The following is a 21,213-nucleotide window of genomic DNA, read 5'->3' on the forward strand; positions in this document are numbered from 1 at the left end:
GGCTAGCCTGTAAGTCAAGAAAACCTTGGTCCAAGTCTTACCTCAGACCTGTGCTGGCTCTGTGACCATGGGCTGGCCACTTAAATTTTCAGTGCCCAGATTACTTGCTGAGACTTTAAAATAATAGAAAATGTAGTGGGTTTCTACACTGGGAGTTCCTTATGGTCCAGACCAAAAATTTATGTGCAAGTCCTCATGATTAGCAGGGTAGCTACTCAGTAATTAATTTTTTTAGGCATAGCAACTTCTAAAGACCATATGCCTAAAGCAGGGGATTAAATCGGCATCGGGACAGAGGGAGTACCCACAACAATGAGACCACAGATCTTTAAAGGATGCCTAGTTAATTATATCCCACTAATGTCCCAGCTCTGATGCTTCATTGTGGCTTAGAAGTAACCCAGAATTCTCAAAGGCTATGCTAGTGGAATAGGAGTTCTGGAAGGTTTTAATAAGCTCAAAAGCTTTGAGTGTAGGCTCAGGGCTAGACTATGTTTTCGTTTAAGGATCGGCCTGGCTGAGTAAGAGAAATACATCACTGATTTGGCCACAAGCTGATGAATCTTTCAGCCATGGCATCCTTCCTTCCTTCCTTTTCTTAAATTTTGATTAATTTTTTCCAATTAACAAGCATTTATTTTCTCTTTTTTCTGAGTCCTTTCCCTACGCTGAAAAAATAAAAATAAAACCATTGTAACAAATATGCACAGACCAAAAGGAAAATGAATTCTCTCATTATCCATGTGCAGAAATGTACATTTCCATTTCATCAGAATATTTAGTTCATCTCTTCACTGCCAGGAGACAGGGAACATGTTTTATCATCAGTCAACTGGAATCATGGTCCAGCATTGCATCGGTCAGAGTTCCTTAGTCTTTCAAACTTGTTCATTTTTACAACATTATTGTCATTGTATACATTTCCCCCCTAGTTCTACTCACTTCCCTCTGCATGCAAGTCTTCCCAGGTATTTTTTTACTTTTCCAAGTCTTCCATCTTGTAGAGGGTTTGCAGTCTGTATAAGTGATAGGCAAACCCAAGTGGACAAAATCCCAACTCCTTGAAGTATTAACAACATAGGAGAAAGCCATCATACATATGTTGAAAATTGTGAGGCAGCGCTATATAAGGAGTGCGGGCCTGGAGTCAGGAAGACCCGAGTTCAAATCAGGCCTCAGAAATTTACTAGTCATGTGACCCTAGGCAAGTCACCTACCCTCTGTTCACCTCAGTTGCCTCACCTGTAAATGTTAGATTATAATAGCACCTACCTCACAGGGCTGTTACAAGGATCAAATGGGATAATATTTATAAAAAGTGTTTGCATATAATAGGTCCTATGTAAATGCTTATTCCCCTCCCATCCTTTCCCTTAGCATGCAAACTGCAGGCACATATTCAGATGGATCTGTGACCCCGTCCATTTCGATGTTCACAATCCATCTCTGCCTGACCACATCCGATGCACGTCCTATCTGTGTCCTATAAGCAGTCTGTCTAACATGTCAAGAAACTTTCTTGTTGTCATGACATTTGGAGGAGATTTGCAGTGAACCCAGGCTGTCCACCTGTTATCCCTCCCCCTCTCTGTGTGACCCTTTGATCTTATTTTTCGATCATACATATCCGTGGTGACATCCCTCACTCTAGTTCCTCTTTGCACTTTCTCTTTTGTTACAGTCTATGAACAACCAGTCAATACATATTTATTTAGCACCCGCTATGAGCTAGGGACTGTGCTAAGCACTGAGGGTACAAAGAAGGGCAGAAACATGGCTCCTGCCCTCTAAGGAGGGAGACAGCATACAAGAAGCTCAGTACACACTATATTTGTCATAGATTGCATGCATCTCTCTGTTATCCCTTCTGGACTCCATCTCTGTGATGCTCATTTGCAATTCTTCAAAAACCGTTATGTTTGTGACTCACTACCATGCAAGAAAACACACTTCGCAAACAGCATGGTGACGGATACCAGAATTATAAGCACCGTAGAAAGACTGACAATAAAATACCATTAGTTAACAATTATTTAAGGAAGGACCAGGAGCAAAGCATTACAGGGGGAGGTCTGCCAAATGTTTTGCTTTTTCCTTCTCCCACCTATGAAACCTTCCAAGAGGGTTAGCAAAAGGTTACTAAGCAGGGACATACCATATACATCACATAGGGAAGAAAGAAACTTTTTTGAGTTTAAGGATCAGCAGTATAGTTACTACCATGTGCAATTCTTGCCAGCCTCTTATACATCCTTACATCATCATCATGCTTCTTCAGAGAGTGATAGCTATAGAGTTAATATGAGCTAGCATTGGTAAAATAGTCTTAGATTTGGGAAGCTCTTTACATCCTCGCAATACCCTTGTGAGGTAGGTGGTATTCAGTAGCCCCTTTTCACAGATGAGGACACTGAGGCAAATACAGATTGAGTGACTTGTGAAGGGTCATACAGCTAATAAGTATCTGAGGTGGGATTTGAACTCAGGTCTTCCTGACTCCACAAAGTCTAGTATACTATCCACTGTGCCACCTAGCTGCTTCATATTCCCTTTTTTTTTTTTTTTTGCTTTTTGGTGAGGCAGTTGGGGTTAAGTGACTTGCCCAGAGTCACACAGCTAGTGAGTGTCATGTGCCTGAGGCCGGATTTGAACTCAGGTCCTCCTAACTTCAAGGCCAGAACTCTATTTACTGCACTACCTAGCTTCCCCACTGCTTCATATTCTTAACCACGATTCAGGCCTTAGCCCAATGAATATATGTTTCACTGTGGAAGTGGCAGAAGAAAAATGCATTCAAATGTTTTTATTTGCCTGAAACCTTGTGTTTTATGGCCTTTTCATAACCAAGGTAGAACAAGTTCCTTCTGGACAGAGCCAGCATTGGTTTGTCTTTGTGTTCTTTCTAGCGCTTGATAAATGTCTGTGATAATTGAAATTGAAAATGATAATTGAATCAAAAGATTTATTTATGCATCCATGTGCATGTGTGCATCCTGGCACACAAGAGGTACTTAATAAATGCTTAATAATTGATTGAAATTTTTTTGAATCAATAAGCATTTATTAAGTACCTCTTATGTACCAGGTGCTTGGGATACAAAGACATAGGCAACTTGCCCTACATTTAACAGCAGCATAAAAACTTTGTACTGAATAGGCAGTCACCTCCTAGAGACCAGAAAAGTAAAATAGGCAAGGTGGGAGAATCTTAATAAACAGTGACATCTCAATTGTCCAGCATCATTGGGAAATGAAGCTTTCCATATGTGTGAATTTTCTAGATAATTGAAACTTACTTCTGTACCCCATTTAGCACCATTTTTTTCTTTTTGCTTTATAGGCAGTTGAGGCTAAGTGACTTGCCTAGGGTCACACAGCTAGTAAGTGTCAAGTGTTTGGTCTGAGGCCGGATTTGAACTCAGGTCCTCCTGACTTCAGGGCCAGTAATCTATCCACTGCGCCACCTAGCTGCCCCCAAAGATTTCTTAATTTAATCAGTTTGATGGAAATTTTTCTCACATATATCACAGTAGTATATGCTTTCTTAACAGCGTGATTAACATAATTTAATTTGTTCTTGATGAAAGTATGCCGTCCTTATGAACATCAACTATTACACCATGCTCTTACGTAATGATGTCTTTAAGGGCTATTGACATATTAAAAGACTATTTGCCTCTGTGCCAAATTTATAGGGAAGGAAGCTATTAGTGTGTCTGCCTCTAAAAGTCGTTTCAACCATTCAACCATCTATTCCACAAATATTTTTTTTAAAGTACCTGCTATGTACAGTGAGTATACTTTGCAGGTCACCGAGGGAAATACAAAGTTAAGCTGAGGCATAGTAAAAAACCATATACCTGAATTTACTAATTTTTTTGTAAGGTGAGAGTAAATAGATCTAGAATGAGGGCTTGAGAGGTTTCCCTATGAGTATGGTACTTGAGCTTTAGTTTGTAGAATTTCTGGCATCTATGTTTACTGAAACATGACCTTCTTTGCTTTCTTCTTTTTTTAATTTTTATTTTACTTTTTTTTAAAGCAATTGGGGTAAAGTGACTTGCCCAGGATCACACAGCTAATAAGTGTCTGAGGCCAGATTTGAACTTGGGTCCTCCTGACTCCAGGGCCTGTGTGCTAGCCACTGCACCACCTAGCTGCCCCCTTTGCTTTCTTCTTGGTGCTGAACTACAATCCTCAATAATTTTTAATGGTGTAAAGAGGTCCTGAGACCAAAAAGTATGAGAACCACTAAACTAGATTATATTATCCCCTGAGTGAGGTCCCTTCTAACTCTGAGTTTCTGTGATTCTAAGTGAAGTGGTAATATGTGAAAATGCCCCTGTCTTAAACTTTCAGAAAAAAATAATTGATTAGTATGAGATGTCAAGGGGATGGGGAAAGAAGCTTAGATTGGCAGGGAATGTGAATAATTGGCTCTTTCATTATTGGCATGGACTTTTGGAGGCAAGGAATAGTAAATAATAAACTCCTTAGACCAGTATCTCTCCATCCTCTAATTAAAAAGGAAAGGTGCCTGAAATTACACTGCCCAAACACTGACCAAGATAATGGGCTCCATCCATATAGTCCCATCCCTGAAAGTGGCATCTGTCACTGTCTTTGCAGAAATGAATTGTTATTTCTGATGGAAGGCAGGCCTCAGGCAGTGGGATGAGCCTTGCTGTCGTTGCTGTCTCCAGAATGTCCGGAGTCATGTATTCCTCATTAAATGCTCTCATCAAGCCACATTTCCATTACACATCTATTAATACTGTGAAGAAGAATCGGCTTGCTTTGACTTCCAAGGCAAGCAGGGAAACACTTTATGGACTTGATGATAATGTTTATAATGTAGAAGCTCCTATTATATATCATTAATGAAGGTGCGTGGTTATTTTTGCCCATACTCCCTGAATTTTTTTTTAACTTTCTCCACAAAGAAAGAGTTGCTGTTCTCTTAAGTTTAATGAAAACTGTAAGGTAGCCTGAAGATACTGTAATGAAATTATCGATTAATCTGACTTTCCCACACCTAACTTCTTATCTTCCCTTTGAAAAACCTTAAATCTGCAGACTACTGCACATTTAAAATAACCTACTAGTATCATTCATTCCACCTTAGTTAAAAGTTTGTATACTCTACCCCTGAGTTATGTAATGTAACTAAATTGTTTTCAAAATAATACTTATTTATGAAAAAAAATTAAGATCTGCCAAGTATGGATTGTAATACATTTAGGTTGCCTGCCTGATGGAAGATTTTGATATACATGAATTTGGGCCACTGCCACAATAGATTCCTAGCCATTCCATGGTGCCAAAGTACTCAATAGCCCAGATAATTACTTCTAAAATGAAATTAAGTACACAACTGATTTTTCAGTAAACACTCAGTGAGCGGCAGCTATGCACAGAGCAATGTGTTGCATATGGAGAGGAAGGCAAAGTTTATTTGAGACAGACCCTGCCCTCATGGAGCTTCCATTCAAGGCAAGGTTTTGACACATATCTGATACCAGATAATATATGATTCGCTCTTTAGGGAAACACAAGGCTTAGCGACATTTGAGGGGGAAGGGCATTACCAATACAGGGACAAAAAGGGCTTTATCGAAAAGATATCATTTGTATAGGCTTATAAAGAATGGAGTGAAAGAGAGGATATATTAGCTCTAGACATTGGGAATATGATAAGCAAACAGAGAGAAGTGAGGCAGCACAAGAGGTGTTTGAGGGACAGAGAATTGCTCAGTTATCTGGAAAGTAGAATGTGTGGGGAGGAAAAACATGAAATAAGCCTGGGAGGATGGGGGCAGTATCAGATTATGAAGGGCTTTAAATGCCAGACAAAGGAATTTGAACTTTTATCAGCAGGCAAGAAGGAACCACTGGAGGCTTTTGATCAAAGGAGTGCCTTGACCAGGTGTTTGCTTATAGATTAACCTGACAAAGGAATAGAGGATGGATTGAAGTAAGGAGAGAGGCTCCTTCTTCAGAGGCTATTGTAGTGGTGCAAGAGGATGTTCATTAGGTTCTATACCAACATGGTGGTAGTGGAAATAAAGAGGAAGGGAAACATGAAAGAGATGTTAAGGGGGTGGAATGGGCAAGGATTGTCGAGAGAGGAGTCAAACCCAACTTCAAAGTTAAGAACATGAAAGAGAGGATAAGTAGGGACACAGCAGTCAGAAAGAGTCAAGTTAGGAGAAAAAAGGAAGAAACACAATTCTATTTGGGGATATATTGACCTTAAAATGATGATGGACAGCCACATAGAAATGGTCTTTGGGCAATTTGGCATGCAGCCCTGGAGCTCAGAAGAGAGATGAGGGCTGGAGATAGAGATTTGGAAGCCTCTTCCAACTATATAAAAATTACAGTGGAAGCTATGGGATTGGAAGAGATTATATGGGGGATAAAGGATAGGGGACCAAAGACAGGACTTTGGGGAGCATCTACCTTATGAGATAGGAATAGAAGCAAAGGACCAGCAAAGGAAACAGAGGAAAAAGAATTAAAGAGGTAGGAGAAGAACCAGATTTCTGAAGCCAAGAATAGGATTTTAGGTCCAGAGCTAGGAGGTACTTCAGAGATCATCTAGCCCAACCCCCTTATTTTCCAGATGAAGAAATTGAGGCCCAGAGAAGTTAAATGTCTTAGCTCAGGTTATCTAAGTAGAAAACACTGGAAGCAGAATTTAAGCCTAGGTCTTCTGGAGAAGAAAGAATTCAGTAGGAAGGGCAGTCATTAGTGTCAAATGCTACAGAGAAGAAGAAAGCCATTGGATTTGGTGATTAGGCTGGTGATGGAACATTGGTGGAGACAAGAAGGCATATGGCAAGAAGTTGAGAGAGTGGGTAGTAAAGAAATAAAGACTCTAAGTGTTGGCAACTCTTTCAGGAAGTTTAGCTGTGAGAGGAGAAAGATGGACTGAAAGGGTCAGTAGGAGGCTTATTTAGGATTAAAGAGATCTGAACATACCGATAGCCCAATTGGGAGGGGTGGAGGGGAAGCTAATGAAAAGGGAGTAATGAACACTCCTAAAAGAGAGGGAATAATTGCTGGAGCTGAGTCCTGGAGAAGGTGGGAGAGAATCAAATCAACAAGGCAAGTAAATGGATCAGTCTTCATCAAGAATAGAAATTCCTCTTCTGTGACAGAGAAAAAAAAAGAAAAAAAGACTGGGTATGACCAGGAGGAAACAAGAGGGCATGATTAAAAGACTGCAGGGGGGGAAAGCATGGAATTTAGAACTCATATTTATTACCCTGATTTAGGGGTGATAAATAAGTCCATTTAATTTCTCTAGACCTCAGTTTCCTCCTCTGTAAAATGAGGGTGTTGGACTAAATAAAACCAAAGATGCCTTCCAGTTCTTAAAGCCTGTGATCTTGCAATCAAATAAAATAATAGGTTTGTTCTGTGTAGCTGGTACTTTGTAAAAGAGGAATTTAAGTTAAATGCTAAAATTTCTGATGTTCCAACTTTGTCTTGCAATTGTGGCCTCTCCTGCCTGCTATCTAACCTAACCAGAAAACAGGGAAAATGCTGTTTATGGATAGGAAGTAACTAATCTACCTTTTCTTTTTCTTGAAGTCTCAGCAATTTTGTTGCACTTTTAGAGCCTGTCAAGAGCTCTGCTTTGAAGGCCTTATTTATTCTGCTGTCTTGATCCATTTTTGATTAGCTAGAAAGTGTCCACTGTTACACTAATAAAGTTTAAGGGAACCCTCCTGGGATATCAGGGAAGCCAGTCATCCTCACTGAACAACCATGCAGATGTCTGCAGAGTCTGGGTCAACTGTTGCATTTGTCTAAGAATTCCAGAGAAGTAAACTTAATAATTAAAAAAGAGATGGGACTCCATCTCCATTTAATAATTTAAAAAGAGGGGACTAAAATAAGAAAGCAAAGACTTGGGGGAGAGGATAATGAGTATGTTTAATAGCTTTCCTTAAAGCCAATAACTGTAAGATATCCTGAATATGATCCGAACATAAATCTCCATCTATGATCCAGGTGTTGTTAAAAACTGTAGTTTGGATTTCAGAGCTGAAACCATCTATTTTGTAACTGAAGTTAATTCAAAAAATAGATATTGGGGTTTTTTTATTATTGAGTTGGGTTTTTTTTGTTTGTTTTGTTTTTGAGCGAGGGTCTTCCAGTCTCTCCCAAACTGGAAATCTTACCATTAGATCTCAATACAGGAGCTTTGACCTGCTCTATTTACAACCTTAGACAGCCTGGGGCATCATCCTCTTCCCCTACTCCCAGAGGCTCACCCTATTGGTGCTGGACTTGTTGTGGACACCCATTCAGCTTTAGCCCCACTGCAGCTCAGAATTCTTAAGCTTAAGTGATGTACCAGCCTCTGCCTCCCTGGTATCTGGGATTTCAGACATGTACCACCACTCCCTCCCATCGATATTGGTCCTTTTAAAACCGTATTACAGTATGGCCATGTGCTGATGTGATGTTGATGTGAATACTTCTACGTGCACGTATTCCCAGAACTTTAAGTTAAAATCACTGGCCAGAATCAGAAGCCAACCCTGAGCCCCAGACCAGTAAAGGGCCCAGCAATGCCAGCACATGAGCAGAGAGTCTGTGCATAGCCTCTTGAGCCTGAGACAGCTTGCTCTGAATTTTCTATAAATATCTATGAAGGGGTGGAAGAATATGAAGTACTGCCTGAGAAATCATCATTTAAAAGAAGCAAGCCAGCTGGCTTGGGTTCCATGTGATATAGCGAAGCCCACTTAAATGAATAAAACATCCATATCCAAATATCTCTCCTCTGACAGGTAGAACTTAAGCATGGCACATATTTCTTTGCACTTTGCGCAGAAGGAAAGGCAGTATTGGGTGAAATATTTTGGAACCTCATTGCCTTCTTGGAGTTATATTTTTATTTCACTAGATGTTTAGGACTCATTTGCCTCCCTGGCACCTTACCTGCTCACTGCATTTATCAAGATGTACTGTCTGGTACTAATGCTATCACCCTCACATCTCACTAGCCTGTTTCAAGAATCCATCCTGCTACTGCACAGGGACACTGACCTTTATTTCTTCTTCTTAAATAAGCCCTCACCCAACTCCCTTCATCACCAGTCTTTTCTGATATCAGTGGGAATGAGAAAATCAGCATCAGAGCCTCTCTCTGCATCTCTCAAGGGAAATTCATTGCTCCCCATGTATGTCACTTAGATTGGATTTGGTGATTTCATGTTTCTTAAATAATGGCTTAAAAATCGCTCACAGTTCAAGAAAAATCATCCCATCCTTGGGGATGGTATGCCTTCCTCTAAATCCCAATTCTATAAGAAGACAGTATGATATTATAAAAATGACTTTGCCCTCACCCATACTTTTCTGAAGCAGCTGCTTAAAACAGCCATATGTGTATTATTCGAGGCAGCTGTGTTTTGGGCATTGAGACCTGGCCTTGGAGCCAAGACATGGGTTCAAGGCCTTCCTCTTAAACATTGCTAGCCCTGTGATCCCAGGCAAGTCACAACCTCTCGGTGCCTTAGGCAGTAAGTAATCTGAGGCTACAAGTTGTACTAAAGGTGCCAGCCTACATTGGTAGAGGCAGTTTGCTCCCCATAGTTCCCTATTATGATGACGCTGCAGTCCATATCTATCTATCAATCTATCTTTACATATATGTTATATATAGGCATATATCTGTATATGTAAATGTAAAAATAGATTATGCATGCATTGTCTACATGTGCACAATTACATCTTAATTATATACATAAATACAATCTGTCTAGCTAATTGTTCTATCCAACAGTTAGAGCTTCCTGTTCTTTGATAGCTGGGATTTACATAGTGCTTTAAGCTTTGCAAAGCACTCTAAAAAATAGTATCTCATTTGATCCTAACAAACACCCTTAGAGGTAGGTGATATTTTTATAGATGTGGCAGCTGAGGCAGGCAGAGGTTAAGTAACTTGCCCAAGGTCACACAGCTAGTTACCAAGGGTTTTAGTTGAACTCAGGTCTTCTAGACAGCAGGTTCAGCACTCTGGTCAACTGCCTCTTAATGATTTTCTCTTACCAGCAAGACCATCCCCATCCCATCCTTGTCACTTCACTACCCATGTGACCTTGGACAAAGATTCCTCACCCTAAGCCTCAGTGTCTTCACCTATAAAATAAAAGGATCGGTCTAAATGAAGGGTCTTTAACTTAGGGTTGTGAACTTTTTTTTTCCATAAATATTTTGAAGTATTTATTTTGATATAATTGGTTCCCTTTGTGTTACTAAGCATTTTATTTTATGCATTTAAAAACATTTTGAGAAGGGATCCTTACACTTCACCAGACTTCCATAGGGGTCTATGACACAAAAAAGTTAAGAACCTCTGCTCTAAATACTCTTTAAAGTCCTTTCCATCTCTTGTAGATTTTTTTTTAACTTGTAGAAACTTGTACATTTTTTCTTTAAAAAAAGAAAAACCTAATTCAAAAAGGTTTTTTGTTTTGTTTTGTTTTGTTAATGATAGATCACATTCCATATGTTCACTTATTCTGGTAAGATACACATTATATGATACATGTTAAAGATAAAATTTGACCAGAAAACCTTCAGATTTTGATGGTGCCATACAAATTGCCAATTATAATCTTGCTCAATTTCTAGATAAACAGACCCTCCAGTATGAACTATTCATTCTATTATGTTGATGATTGCTAATATTTATGGATAAGTTTAAGGCTTTTAAGACACTTTCTGAATATTATTCCATTGGATCTCCATGGCCAACCCCAAGGGAGAAGGTGCTTCAGGCATTATTATATCCATTTTCCAGATGAGGAAACTAAGGCTCAGATTAAATAACTTGACCGTGGTTATATAAGTACCATTCTAGGCAAAATGGGGATCAGTATTTGTCCTCCAGATTCTATGTCCAGGACTATTTCATCAGTTCCAACAATTGAGTCCAATATTTGTTCATTCTTCCTAAATTAGGCAGGACATAAGACAATGTGTTCAGCGGTGGAGATAGAAAGACCAAAAAAATTGAATGGTGACTACCATTAAGAAGGTTACATTCTACTGGGGGTGGAGGAAAGGGAATACAACATGCTTAAAGATAAGTAAATTCCGTGTTTTTGTTGTTAGGTCGTTTCGGTCATGTCCAACTCTTCATGATCCCATTTGGGGTTTTCTTGCCAAGATGAGTGTCAGAGGCCAGATGTGGACTCAGGAAGATGAGTCTGCCTGACTTCAGACTTGGCACTCCAGCCATGGTGTCATCTAGTCACCTGGAGCAGCTGGGTGGCACAGTGGACAGAGCACTGGCCTTAGAATCAGGAAGATTCCTCAGCTATAAAATGGATTAGAAAAGCAAATGGCAAACCACGCCAGTATCTTTGCCAAGAAAACACCAAATGGGGTCCCAAAGAATGGGACATGACTGAAACAACTGAACAACAACAATACAAGATTGTTGTAAAGATCAAATCAGATAATATTGGTAAAACACTTAGCATGGTGCTTACCACATATTAAGCTCTATATAAATGCTAGCTGCTGCTATTACTACTACTACCACCACTACTACTACTGCTACCTCAAGCTAGCCATTTTCCCCATTTACAACTTATGTCCCTTAGGAAGAGCATTCTTTTGCCTGGTAAGTCTTGTTGCCCCCCAAAAATGTTGACTTTGAGTTTGGTTTTTTGGTTGATATAAGAAAGACTTCACAAAAATATAGGTTCATCCATTCATTTATCTCACCTATTATTATACAACAGACACATTGTATTATACAGTGGGAGGTTACTAAATTTGAAAGCTGAAGACTCAAGTTCACATCCTGGCTCTTCCCCATTAGACTATGAGCTCTTTGAGAGCACAGACTGTTTTTTGCCTCTCTTTTATCCCTAGCATTTAACCATGTACATAGCTCAAATACTTGTTGACTTGCTAATTTATTACTAAATGTCAGTGTAACCCTGGGCAAGTCATTTGACCTATCTTGAGAATTTCAGTTTCCTCACCTGTAAAATGAGAGAATTAAACTAGATCAGTCAGTCAGTAAACATTTATTAAGCACCTACCACGAGCCTAGCATTGTGCTAAGCACTGGGAATACAAAAAAGGCAAAAAGCAGTCCCTGCTCTCAAGAAGCTCAAAGTCTACTGGAGGAGACACCAGGCAAACATCTGTATACAAACTCTCTCTCTCTCTCTCTCTCTCTCTCTTTATATATATATATATGACTAGATGATTTCTAAAGTCTTTCAGCTTTAAATCTATGATCTTGTGAGATGGAAAGATCATTAAAATGCAGCTCTGCAGTTCTCCATTAAAGATGACAAAATAATATACATATGCAAACAAATAAATATATGTGTGTGTATATGTATACATATACATGGTGTTATATAAATAATGGCATTCCTAATAGAAAATATGATATATATAAAGAGCCTCATTTATAGTTGAAAGACTGTGAGAATAAGCTTCTGCAGAACCAGAACATTATTTGTCTTTATAACCCCTTTTTTGTCTCTTTAACAGAGGTTGTCCTAAATTTTGATTTTGAAAGAAAGCATTTTGCATGCTGGGAAGTACAAACCATAAGGAGAGTAATTATAATGGCATTTAAATAATTCACTTGCATTTCTTTGCCAATAAAATAAAATGCGCTCTCCTCCTGTGTTTGGGTAAGCTATAAAATTTGTCTTACAATTTGCTAATATTATAAAGGAAAAAGAAAACACTGACATCTTTGCAGATCAAGTGTCACTGACAGCTGACTTGGCAATCACTCAGAGAAAGGAAGTTTAAAGCTTTGTAGGTTTTCAGATACATCTCTGAACCACAGTTGATTACTCCCGAAATGAGGTCAGATGGATCTCTCCACACAGGAACAATGGAGGGAAGAAGGGAGGGAGAAGGGTAGTATATGTTCAACTCAGAGACTTTCATATTTTATAGGATGCCTTGTTTCTTTTTAGGTCTCTAAATTTTTTACACTAAGTGGTAACATCTTGCTTTATGAGCCATGGAGGCTTTATTAATTAAGCAGAGTCAAAGGGAGTGACTTGAACTCTCTCTTTTCAGCTGACCTACCAAACATACAAATCAAAGAGGATATATTTCTAATACTAGAATGTTCTCTAGACCAGTAAATCTGGGATTATCTTATCACATTGATTATGTCAAAGCTCTTTAGCCATAATACTTTCGTAGAACTGAAATGTGATGGTAGAATCCTGTACAATAGGAGTTGGTTTGCCCACCCATCCACCCACTTAAATAATCAGTGCTTTCAATGTATATAACCATCTAGTAGGTGAAGAACTTTCATGCATCAATTTCAAACTTTTTCTCAGATTTCTCTTTATGCTTTCCCTGGACTTCTCCTTTCTATTTATTTTCCCCTTTTGTATCACAGTTATCTGTGTACAGGTCTTTCCAATTAGATTGTAAGTACCTTAAGAATAGAGTATGCATGCTACCAGTATCTGTAGCCCCAGGGTCCAGCACAGTAAAGTCCTAATACTCCCTCCAAAAGGCCCTCTGTTACAGTAGGAAAAAAACTCTGGGTTTGAAATTACAAAACTTGGGTTTGAATCCTGGCTCTGCCCACTCATTAGCCCTTAGACAAGTGACTTCTCTGAACAGATGTTTTCTCATCTGTAAAATGTAGGGTTGGGCTAGAAGATATCTAAATTTCCTTCTACCTCTAAATGCCATGATTTCTGCGATCCTCGAGCTTTTAAAGCAAATCGTCCCCTCTTCTCTGTTGTTTGGTCCGGGTTACCTTTACAAATGATGCATTGCCACACCCGAAAAGTGTGTCCGTGATGTACATCTCCATCTTTACATGTTTAAGCTTTATTTTCACCAGTAAATTACTACCATAATTTATGTGATAGCTTAAGCAAGATGGAGTTTGAGAGTGGGTTATGTTTTTGGTTTTGATTTTGTCTTTGTTTTTTAATGTTGTTGTTTTTAATTTAGTGCAAGGGATTGTATCAGGAGAATGAGCAGATAAAACTATTATTTTGGACATTTCGTTTAAATATTTGAAAGAACTAAGGGGGATTATCACTTGGATAAAAAGATCCTGTAAATCTAATTTCCAAATGGAATTCTTCACTAATCATTGTTCAGATTCTTTAGAACCTTCATCCATGTACTTTTTCTCCTTAGCAGAGACTTTGTGTTTGAGGTTTTGAAAAATAATCAATTTGAGTGAACAGAAAATTGAAAGTTATTACATTTCAGACATAAAAATATTCTTCAAGAGTCTACATTTGTAAATAGGCAACTTCACTCACCCCTCAGCTAAAGTAGTTCTTTCTTCTTCATCTTCTGTGATGCCCAGAGTTTTATTTTATTTTGTTAATCTCCTTTAAAACTAACCAGGGAACATTGTGGAGGAGGGGAAGGGGAGGAAGGGAATGAAGTTAATTCAAACGATAAGTGTTCTTTTGGAATACTTTTTTTTAATCTGTTAATAAAAATTAAAGCATCTAAAACAAAAATTTTAAATAAGAAAAGCCATGTCATCCAACTTATTTACTTTTTAATTTTAAATGCTCACCTTGAACAAGACATATCTCCTCTTTTCACTATGAGGGTATCTGAGATCTCTTATGTTATACATAGATGGCACAGTGTCTAAGAGCTCTGGGTTTGGAGTCAGGAAGACCTGAGTTCAAAACCCACCTCAGATAACACATCTGTGGCTCTGGGCAAGTCACTTACCCTATCTCAGCCTCAGTTTCCTCCCCTCTAAGATAGGGATAATAATAGCACCTACATCACAGGGTTGGTGTGAGACTCAGAGATAACCTACGTCTAGTGGTTTGCAAACTTTACACGCACTATATAAACGCTAGCTACAATCAAATGAATTGATATGCCAGAGCTTTAAAAACCTATATGAGTGTTAGCTAATATACATGTCAACATTAAAAAAAAAAGACAGCTTTCCTATTTCTCATAGGGCTTGATAAGAAAAGTTAACCTGTTCAGACCTCGAGTGCTAAAGTATCATTAGTTTCCCTAAAAAGTTAATTTCTCATTAAAACAGTTTTAAAAGATATTAGCAACATGGATAGCAATCAATAAAATTATAATTCACTGTGTCACAATAAGAAAAATGTTAGAATTCCTCCCTATGAAGGCATCCTGCCCATTCAGGTTGTCCCTTAACAGCTGGGCAGCTTTGAATAGATCACCCACTATGAAAGTATTGATGGCATTCCTCCCTACAAGTTTCTCTCCCATTATTTCCTTAAAAACAGAGAAATAAAGCATAAATTCAGAAAAGAACATACACTTAGCTTCTCATATTGAAGTCCAGCACATAGACTCAGGCAATCGTAAGCAAAGAATTTGGGATGTGGCCTCAAGGGGTAAACTACTTTTCTGCATCCAGTTTTAGAACTGGTTAAAAGAGCTTGATCTTATTCAGTCCAAGGTTCTTAATTCTTAGCTTCACTAACTTCATTGAGTGACAACTTTTAGAAATTAGATCTTTGAGTAGGTTGTATTTTTAGAGCCTTATATGACAGATTTTAGGAGGCACTTCCAAATGGTTTGCTGCCTCTCTTCACTGTGGGTCAAATCTGTTACTGTCTCCCAAGATTGATAAGGCAGGAACGAGGCTGTAACCTTGGGAATCCATTATCACACCCTGGGAATTTCTCCCTGACCTTCCTCTTCTTTAGTAAATCATATTCTGTAATACACCCAGCCAACCATTTAGAATAGGGGGAAGATACTATAGTATGGAGAATCTCAGTGTGATGTAGAAGAAAGAGGGGGTAAAGGGTAACATCATCATCATCATAGATAGCATTTAAATGAGCTCCAGTTCAGTCACTCTTCCTAACTTCATCTTCATAAATGTTGTTTCCACTTATATATAGCACATCAGATTCTGAGTTAGGAGTCTCAATATGGTATTTTTCCTATCCTTGTTCAAAGATAGATAAATAGATAGACCACTGGACCTGGAGTTAGAAAGACCTGGGTTCAAATTCAGAATCAGACACTTAATAGCTACGTGACTGGACAACACATTTAACCTCTATCTCCCTTAGTTTCCTCACCTATAAAATTGAGATAATATTACCTAAGTCCCAGGATTGTTGTGAGGATCAAAAAGGATAACATTTGTAAACTGCTTTGCAAATCTTAAAGTGCTATGTAAATACCTGGTGCTGGCACTACCACTGCCACTGTTGCTGTTGTTGTCGTTGTTGTTGTTGTTCTTCCTCTTCCTCCTCCTCCTCCTCCTCCTCCTTCTCCTCTTCCTCTTCTATCCTACATGGGAGTTTATCACAGGTCTATATTTGTTTTCCCTTCCTTTGATTTTCTGTTTTGTAAGGCAGTAACTACACATAATTTTCTATCATCATCCTCTGAAATGTTTTTTAAGTGTTGCTTTTATTCACTTGGCATTACCTTTGCCTGGCATGTCTTGCACTTGGCAAGATCAGGTGTTTGCTGGCCAAATTGGTTTCTATGCCCTTTGGTCCACCTTGTTGTAGCAACTGTTTTGCTCTGATTAAACTTCTTTAGAAAATTATAATTGTCCTTGTCTTTACTTTTGTCTGTTTCCCATTTTTTGCAAGAGTAATTGGCCTTTTTAATAAGTCAGATTGGAAATGTTATTATATACAGAGTCATTTCATCTTCGTGTTTTCTCCTAATTTGTTGTTAATTTTTTCCCCTAATTGTTACATGCAGACACCTAATTTGGAAATAACTTTCCTGTTAATAACAAGTCATTTCCTGTTTGTTAGGATATAGTTGTTTGTTTTTTTAAATCTCATTGTTCACTATGTAAATCTAGCACCTTCCAACTCATTTTTTGAAGAGCATTTCTGGTGTGTATGCCTAAAGTTTCCTGTTTGTCTCCAAATCTTGAGACTCTTGAATTTTTACAAAGTCATATGCCATCTTTTCCAACATATTTCTTCCCTTTCAACCTTTCTTCCCACCTTCATGATGAAGTACCAAGTATCAGGGCATATGTTGACTTTGGAGGATCCTGGCAAGTTCTTCATAGAATTTCTCTACTTCAGCAAATGATAGGTCCTAATTGGCAGTTACCTTCTTTTTATTTATGCTTATTGTGAGCACCCTACAATGTGACATTCAATTACAGACCTAGAGTGGGAAGGAGCTTCAAAGGTCATCTAGTTCAACCCCCCATTTAATAGATGAAGAAACAGGTGCCAGGGAACTTAAATCACTTGACTAAGATCACACAGGTGGTAGCCACCAGACTGGATTGGAATCCAGATCCTCCAACTCCAGTCAGTGTTTTTCTCTCCCACTGCTACCCCCCTTCATGCTACATCCCAGTTCCATTAAATGCAAGTCAACAAGTGTTTATTAAGCACCAGTTAATAAAATCATCACATGTCCAAATTCCTTTTACCCTCAAAAATCTCACTGAGAGCCTTGGTTTTCTCATCTGTAAAATGAGAATAACATCTGTTACTGACTGCCTTAAGGAGCTGTTTTGAGGAAAGTGTTTTATAAAACTTAAAGCAAAATAGAAATGTCATTGTTACAAGAGGAATGGTGTGAGGTATCTCACTATATATCCTTGCTCTCTGAAGTGGCACAAAGAGCAAGGGAGAAAAAAATGTAACTTTTTCTACAGAACTGAAAATGTCAGATTTGCTGTAAAAACAAAATCTTTGTACTAGAAAGGTATGCCCTTGGTAAATTTAAGAAGCACTGGATGGACTGGTGTCTAACAAAGAGAAGGTGTTAGGGCACAGAGGTTTGTTTTTTTTTTAAGGCAGTTGGGGTTAAGTGACTTGCCTAGGGTCACACAGCTAGTAAGTGTCAAGTGTTTGGTCTGAGGCTGGATTTGAACTCAGGTCCTCCTGAGTGGATAGCCAGTGCGCTATCCACTGCACCAACTAGCTGCCCTCTGGGCACAGAAATAAAGATTCCCTCCCTTCTTATCCAATGTCTTTTCATTATTAAAGATTTGGAGCATTCTTTCACGTGGTTGTTGTAGCTTCCATTTCTTCATCTGAGAATTACCTGTTCGTATCCACTGACTATTTATCTATTAAGGAATACTTTAGTTCTTATATTTCTGTCAGTTCTCTATAAATCTTTGATATAAGAGCTTTTCCAGAGATAATTACTGCAAAGATTTGTTCCCCACTTAGCTGCTTTTCTTCTAATTTCAACTGCATTGTGTTTGTACAAAAGCTTTTCAGTTTTATGTAGTCAAAGTACTACACCTTATCTTCTAAGGTCATCTGTATGTATCATTTAGTTTAGAATTCTCCTGCTACTCCTAGTTGTGCAAGGAACTACCTTCCATTCTCCTCTAGTTTATTTATTATTTATATGTATTTATTTTAATATATTTATTACTTATTTCTGTCTAATTTATTATTTATTGCTATATAGTCACATTATTCTGTGACTTTTTATATTTAGGTCAGGTATACATTTGGAGCTTATGGTTTCTGTATAAGTTGTACTAATTTCTGCCCAAGTGCTTCCCACTTTGCCCAGAAGCTTTTGTTATCCTTACCACAACAGCTGGTATCCTTGGTTTTAAAAGATCCAAGATAATTAACAATATTAAATTGTTCTTTGTTCTTTCTTGCCTAGTCTGCACTACCAAAGAGTTTTCCTAGATACTACCTCCTAGCATAATTTGAGGGTCTAGCAATGTTGGGTTCCCTTCATTCTGAATTAAAAAATTATTCTGTTTGACATTCTCAGCCTTTAATTCCACTAGATAAATTTTATCATTTTTGTTTTCTCTGATACATTTCCAAGTAAGGAATGTCACTTGGAAATCCCTTCAAAGGGAGGCTGCAATGGAGAATCAACTTCACTTCTAACAGAATATCTATGAATGGTTAAGACTATTATCTGGAAAATTCTTTTTGTTTTCTCTTTTTCTCTTCAGTCATGTAACACAGACCACATCATGGATCCACCCTGTGACGAGTGCACTGAACTTGTCCTGCTTGGAGGAGAATGAAGAAGATTGCCCCAGAGACCCTCCCAATCAAAAAAGCTGATAGTTTATTATAGAGAATAGAGCCATAGGATAGAGTGACATCATTTTCAAAATAGCTTGAGCTAGTTCAGTATGCAATGGGGACAAAATGTACACCACATGCAGAAGTTGTGAAATAGGGAATAATGAATTTATCCTGTTTGTTTAAAGCAAACATCCGATGTGTTTCCCGTGCCCATTTCCTATTCGGTTCATTTCAGCAGTTATCTATAAGATAATCCACTGGTGATATGCTAATCATTTTTTTGAAATAATAGTCTATTCAGATTTTTCTAAATGGCGAGGAATTCAGTCTGCAAAAAATTATATGAGCAATTATTTCTTCCTTTGGAAATAAGCTGTATGACTGAAAATTGTTTTTATTTAAATCTCCTATTGCAAAAGTATATGAATGTTTTCACATTTTCATTGAAACACTATTTGATAATACATCAATTCTTTACATTTATGTCTCATTGTAATTTGTAATCCAAGTTGCTTTGGTTGCCCTCCAGAAGTGAGGAAGCATCTGAAATGTCCATCTGAAAATGCTCAGGAGTTCACAAAACAACATTCCATAAAGGAATACTATCACAGCAGCTAGTTTTCTATCTATACCCCCAGTGGCTTAAGATAGTAGAGGGTGTATATATACATATATGTGTGTGTGTGTGTGTGTATCTATATCTATTTATATATATATATATGTGTGTGTGTGTGTGTGTGTGTCACTCATGCTTTCTGCATAATTCTACTCCTTTCTTGAGGCATCGTTTTCATTCATTCATTCAACACAGTAGGCACCTTTTCCTTCTACTTCCCTTTCCTTCCATTTCCCTACCAGGCAGAGGAAAATTTCATGAAATTTCTTCTAGCACCTGAGGGCAAGGCTTCTCACTGAAACTGAATGGTTAGTCAGGGAGGTCCCTAATGTTGAAGTTGGCTTTTCTTGGGTTTGAGAGTAGGGAGCAAGTAGTAGAACTTTGCAGCCAAATGCAACTGCATACACATTGTGAGCTCATTGCCTACACAAGACTTAGTATTGGCCCCTGGGGTTTCTAGCATTCACTCATGCCTGCATCCATTTATTCAGTAAATGTGTTTCAAGTGCCTAGTGAAAGGCAGCATGGAATGGCAAATAGAGAGCAGCCTCCTAGTCTGGAAGACCTGGGCTCATGTCCCACCTCTGACTCTACTGACTGTGTGACCCTTAACCTGTCAGGGCCTTCAAGCAACTTTCTAAGACTTGGGGCTGCAGAAAAGCTGCCCTTTGCGCTAGGAGAGCGCATCCCTCTCCAGGAGCTTGTTATACTGATGAAATCACAGTTCCAGTTTTGTTTTGTTTTTTTTTTTAAAGTGCCTAAATTTCATTAGACTTTATTTTATTATAACAATGCCCCCTAGAATAACCCTAAAAGTAGTGAATGGGATACTGACTCCAAACCATTCTTTCCTAACACACTAGGATAAAAGGGAAAAGCTTACATACTCACAAAAGGCCAGATGAGAAAGACAGGCAATGAATACTTAGATGCTTAACCTGCTTTGTTTAAAACCAGTTTCATTGTGATATGGAACTCTTAATCCATGAGGGTTTAAAGGGAATCTGAGTATGCAGTGCAATAAAGCCTGGTTCCTGTCTGCTTTCCATCAGCCAGAAATCTCTATTAAATTTGCACTGCAATAAAATGGTAATTGGTGATAATAATTAAGCCTTTGAGGTGCTGCAAGATTCCAGTGGTAGTCCCTATTGGGTCAGGTCAACAAGCATTTATTAGTGCCTGCTGCGTTCCAGGTACTGTGCTATGCTGTGGGAATACAAAAAAAGGCAAAAATAATCAAATGAAACAATAGTCCCTGCTCTCAAGAAGCTCAGAGTCTAATGAGGGAGACAACATGCAAATAACTATGAACAAATAAGATGTATACAAGCTAGTTGAAGATACTCTACAGAGGGAAGGAGTCATTAAGTCATTAGAGGTAGCAGTAAGCAGTAAACAAAGAAAGATTCAATATGGTTTTAGTATTGGGTATATTTCAGTTTTTGCCTAATTCTTTGAAAATTGTGTTACTCTCATGTATATTCAATGGGGTTTTCTTGGCAAAGATACTGGGGTGGTTTTCCTTCTTCAGCTCATTTTATAGGTGAGGAAACTGAGGCAAAGAGGTTTAAGTGACTT

At 38.3% G+C, this 21,213-nt stretch overlaps 1 protein-coding gene across 1 annotated transcript in view; it reads left to right on the plus strand.

The window, feature by feature from the left end:
• STXBP4 (syntaxin binding protein 4) overlaps positions 1–19,498 on the plus strand; it is a 223,629-nt gene extending 204,131 nt beyond the window's left edge. Inside the window, 1 exon segment of the mRNA XM_020991942.2 lies at positions 18,941–19,498. Within this exon segment, the coding sequence (XP_020847601.1) occupies positions 18,941–19,055 (115 nt within the window). The 3' untranslated portion in view covers positions 19,056–19,498.
• Positions 19,499–21,213: the final 1,715 nt, after the last annotated feature.

The sequence above is a fragment of the Phascolarctos cinereus genome, unplaced genomic scaffold, assembly GCF_003287225.1.
Source record: "Phascolarctos cinereus isolate Bilbo 61053 unplaced genomic scaffold, phaCin_HiC Scaffold_5;HRSCAF=322, whole genome shotgun sequence".
NCBI lineage: Eukaryota > Metazoa > Chordata > Mammalia > Diprotodontia > Phascolarctidae > Phascolarctos > Phascolarctos cinereus.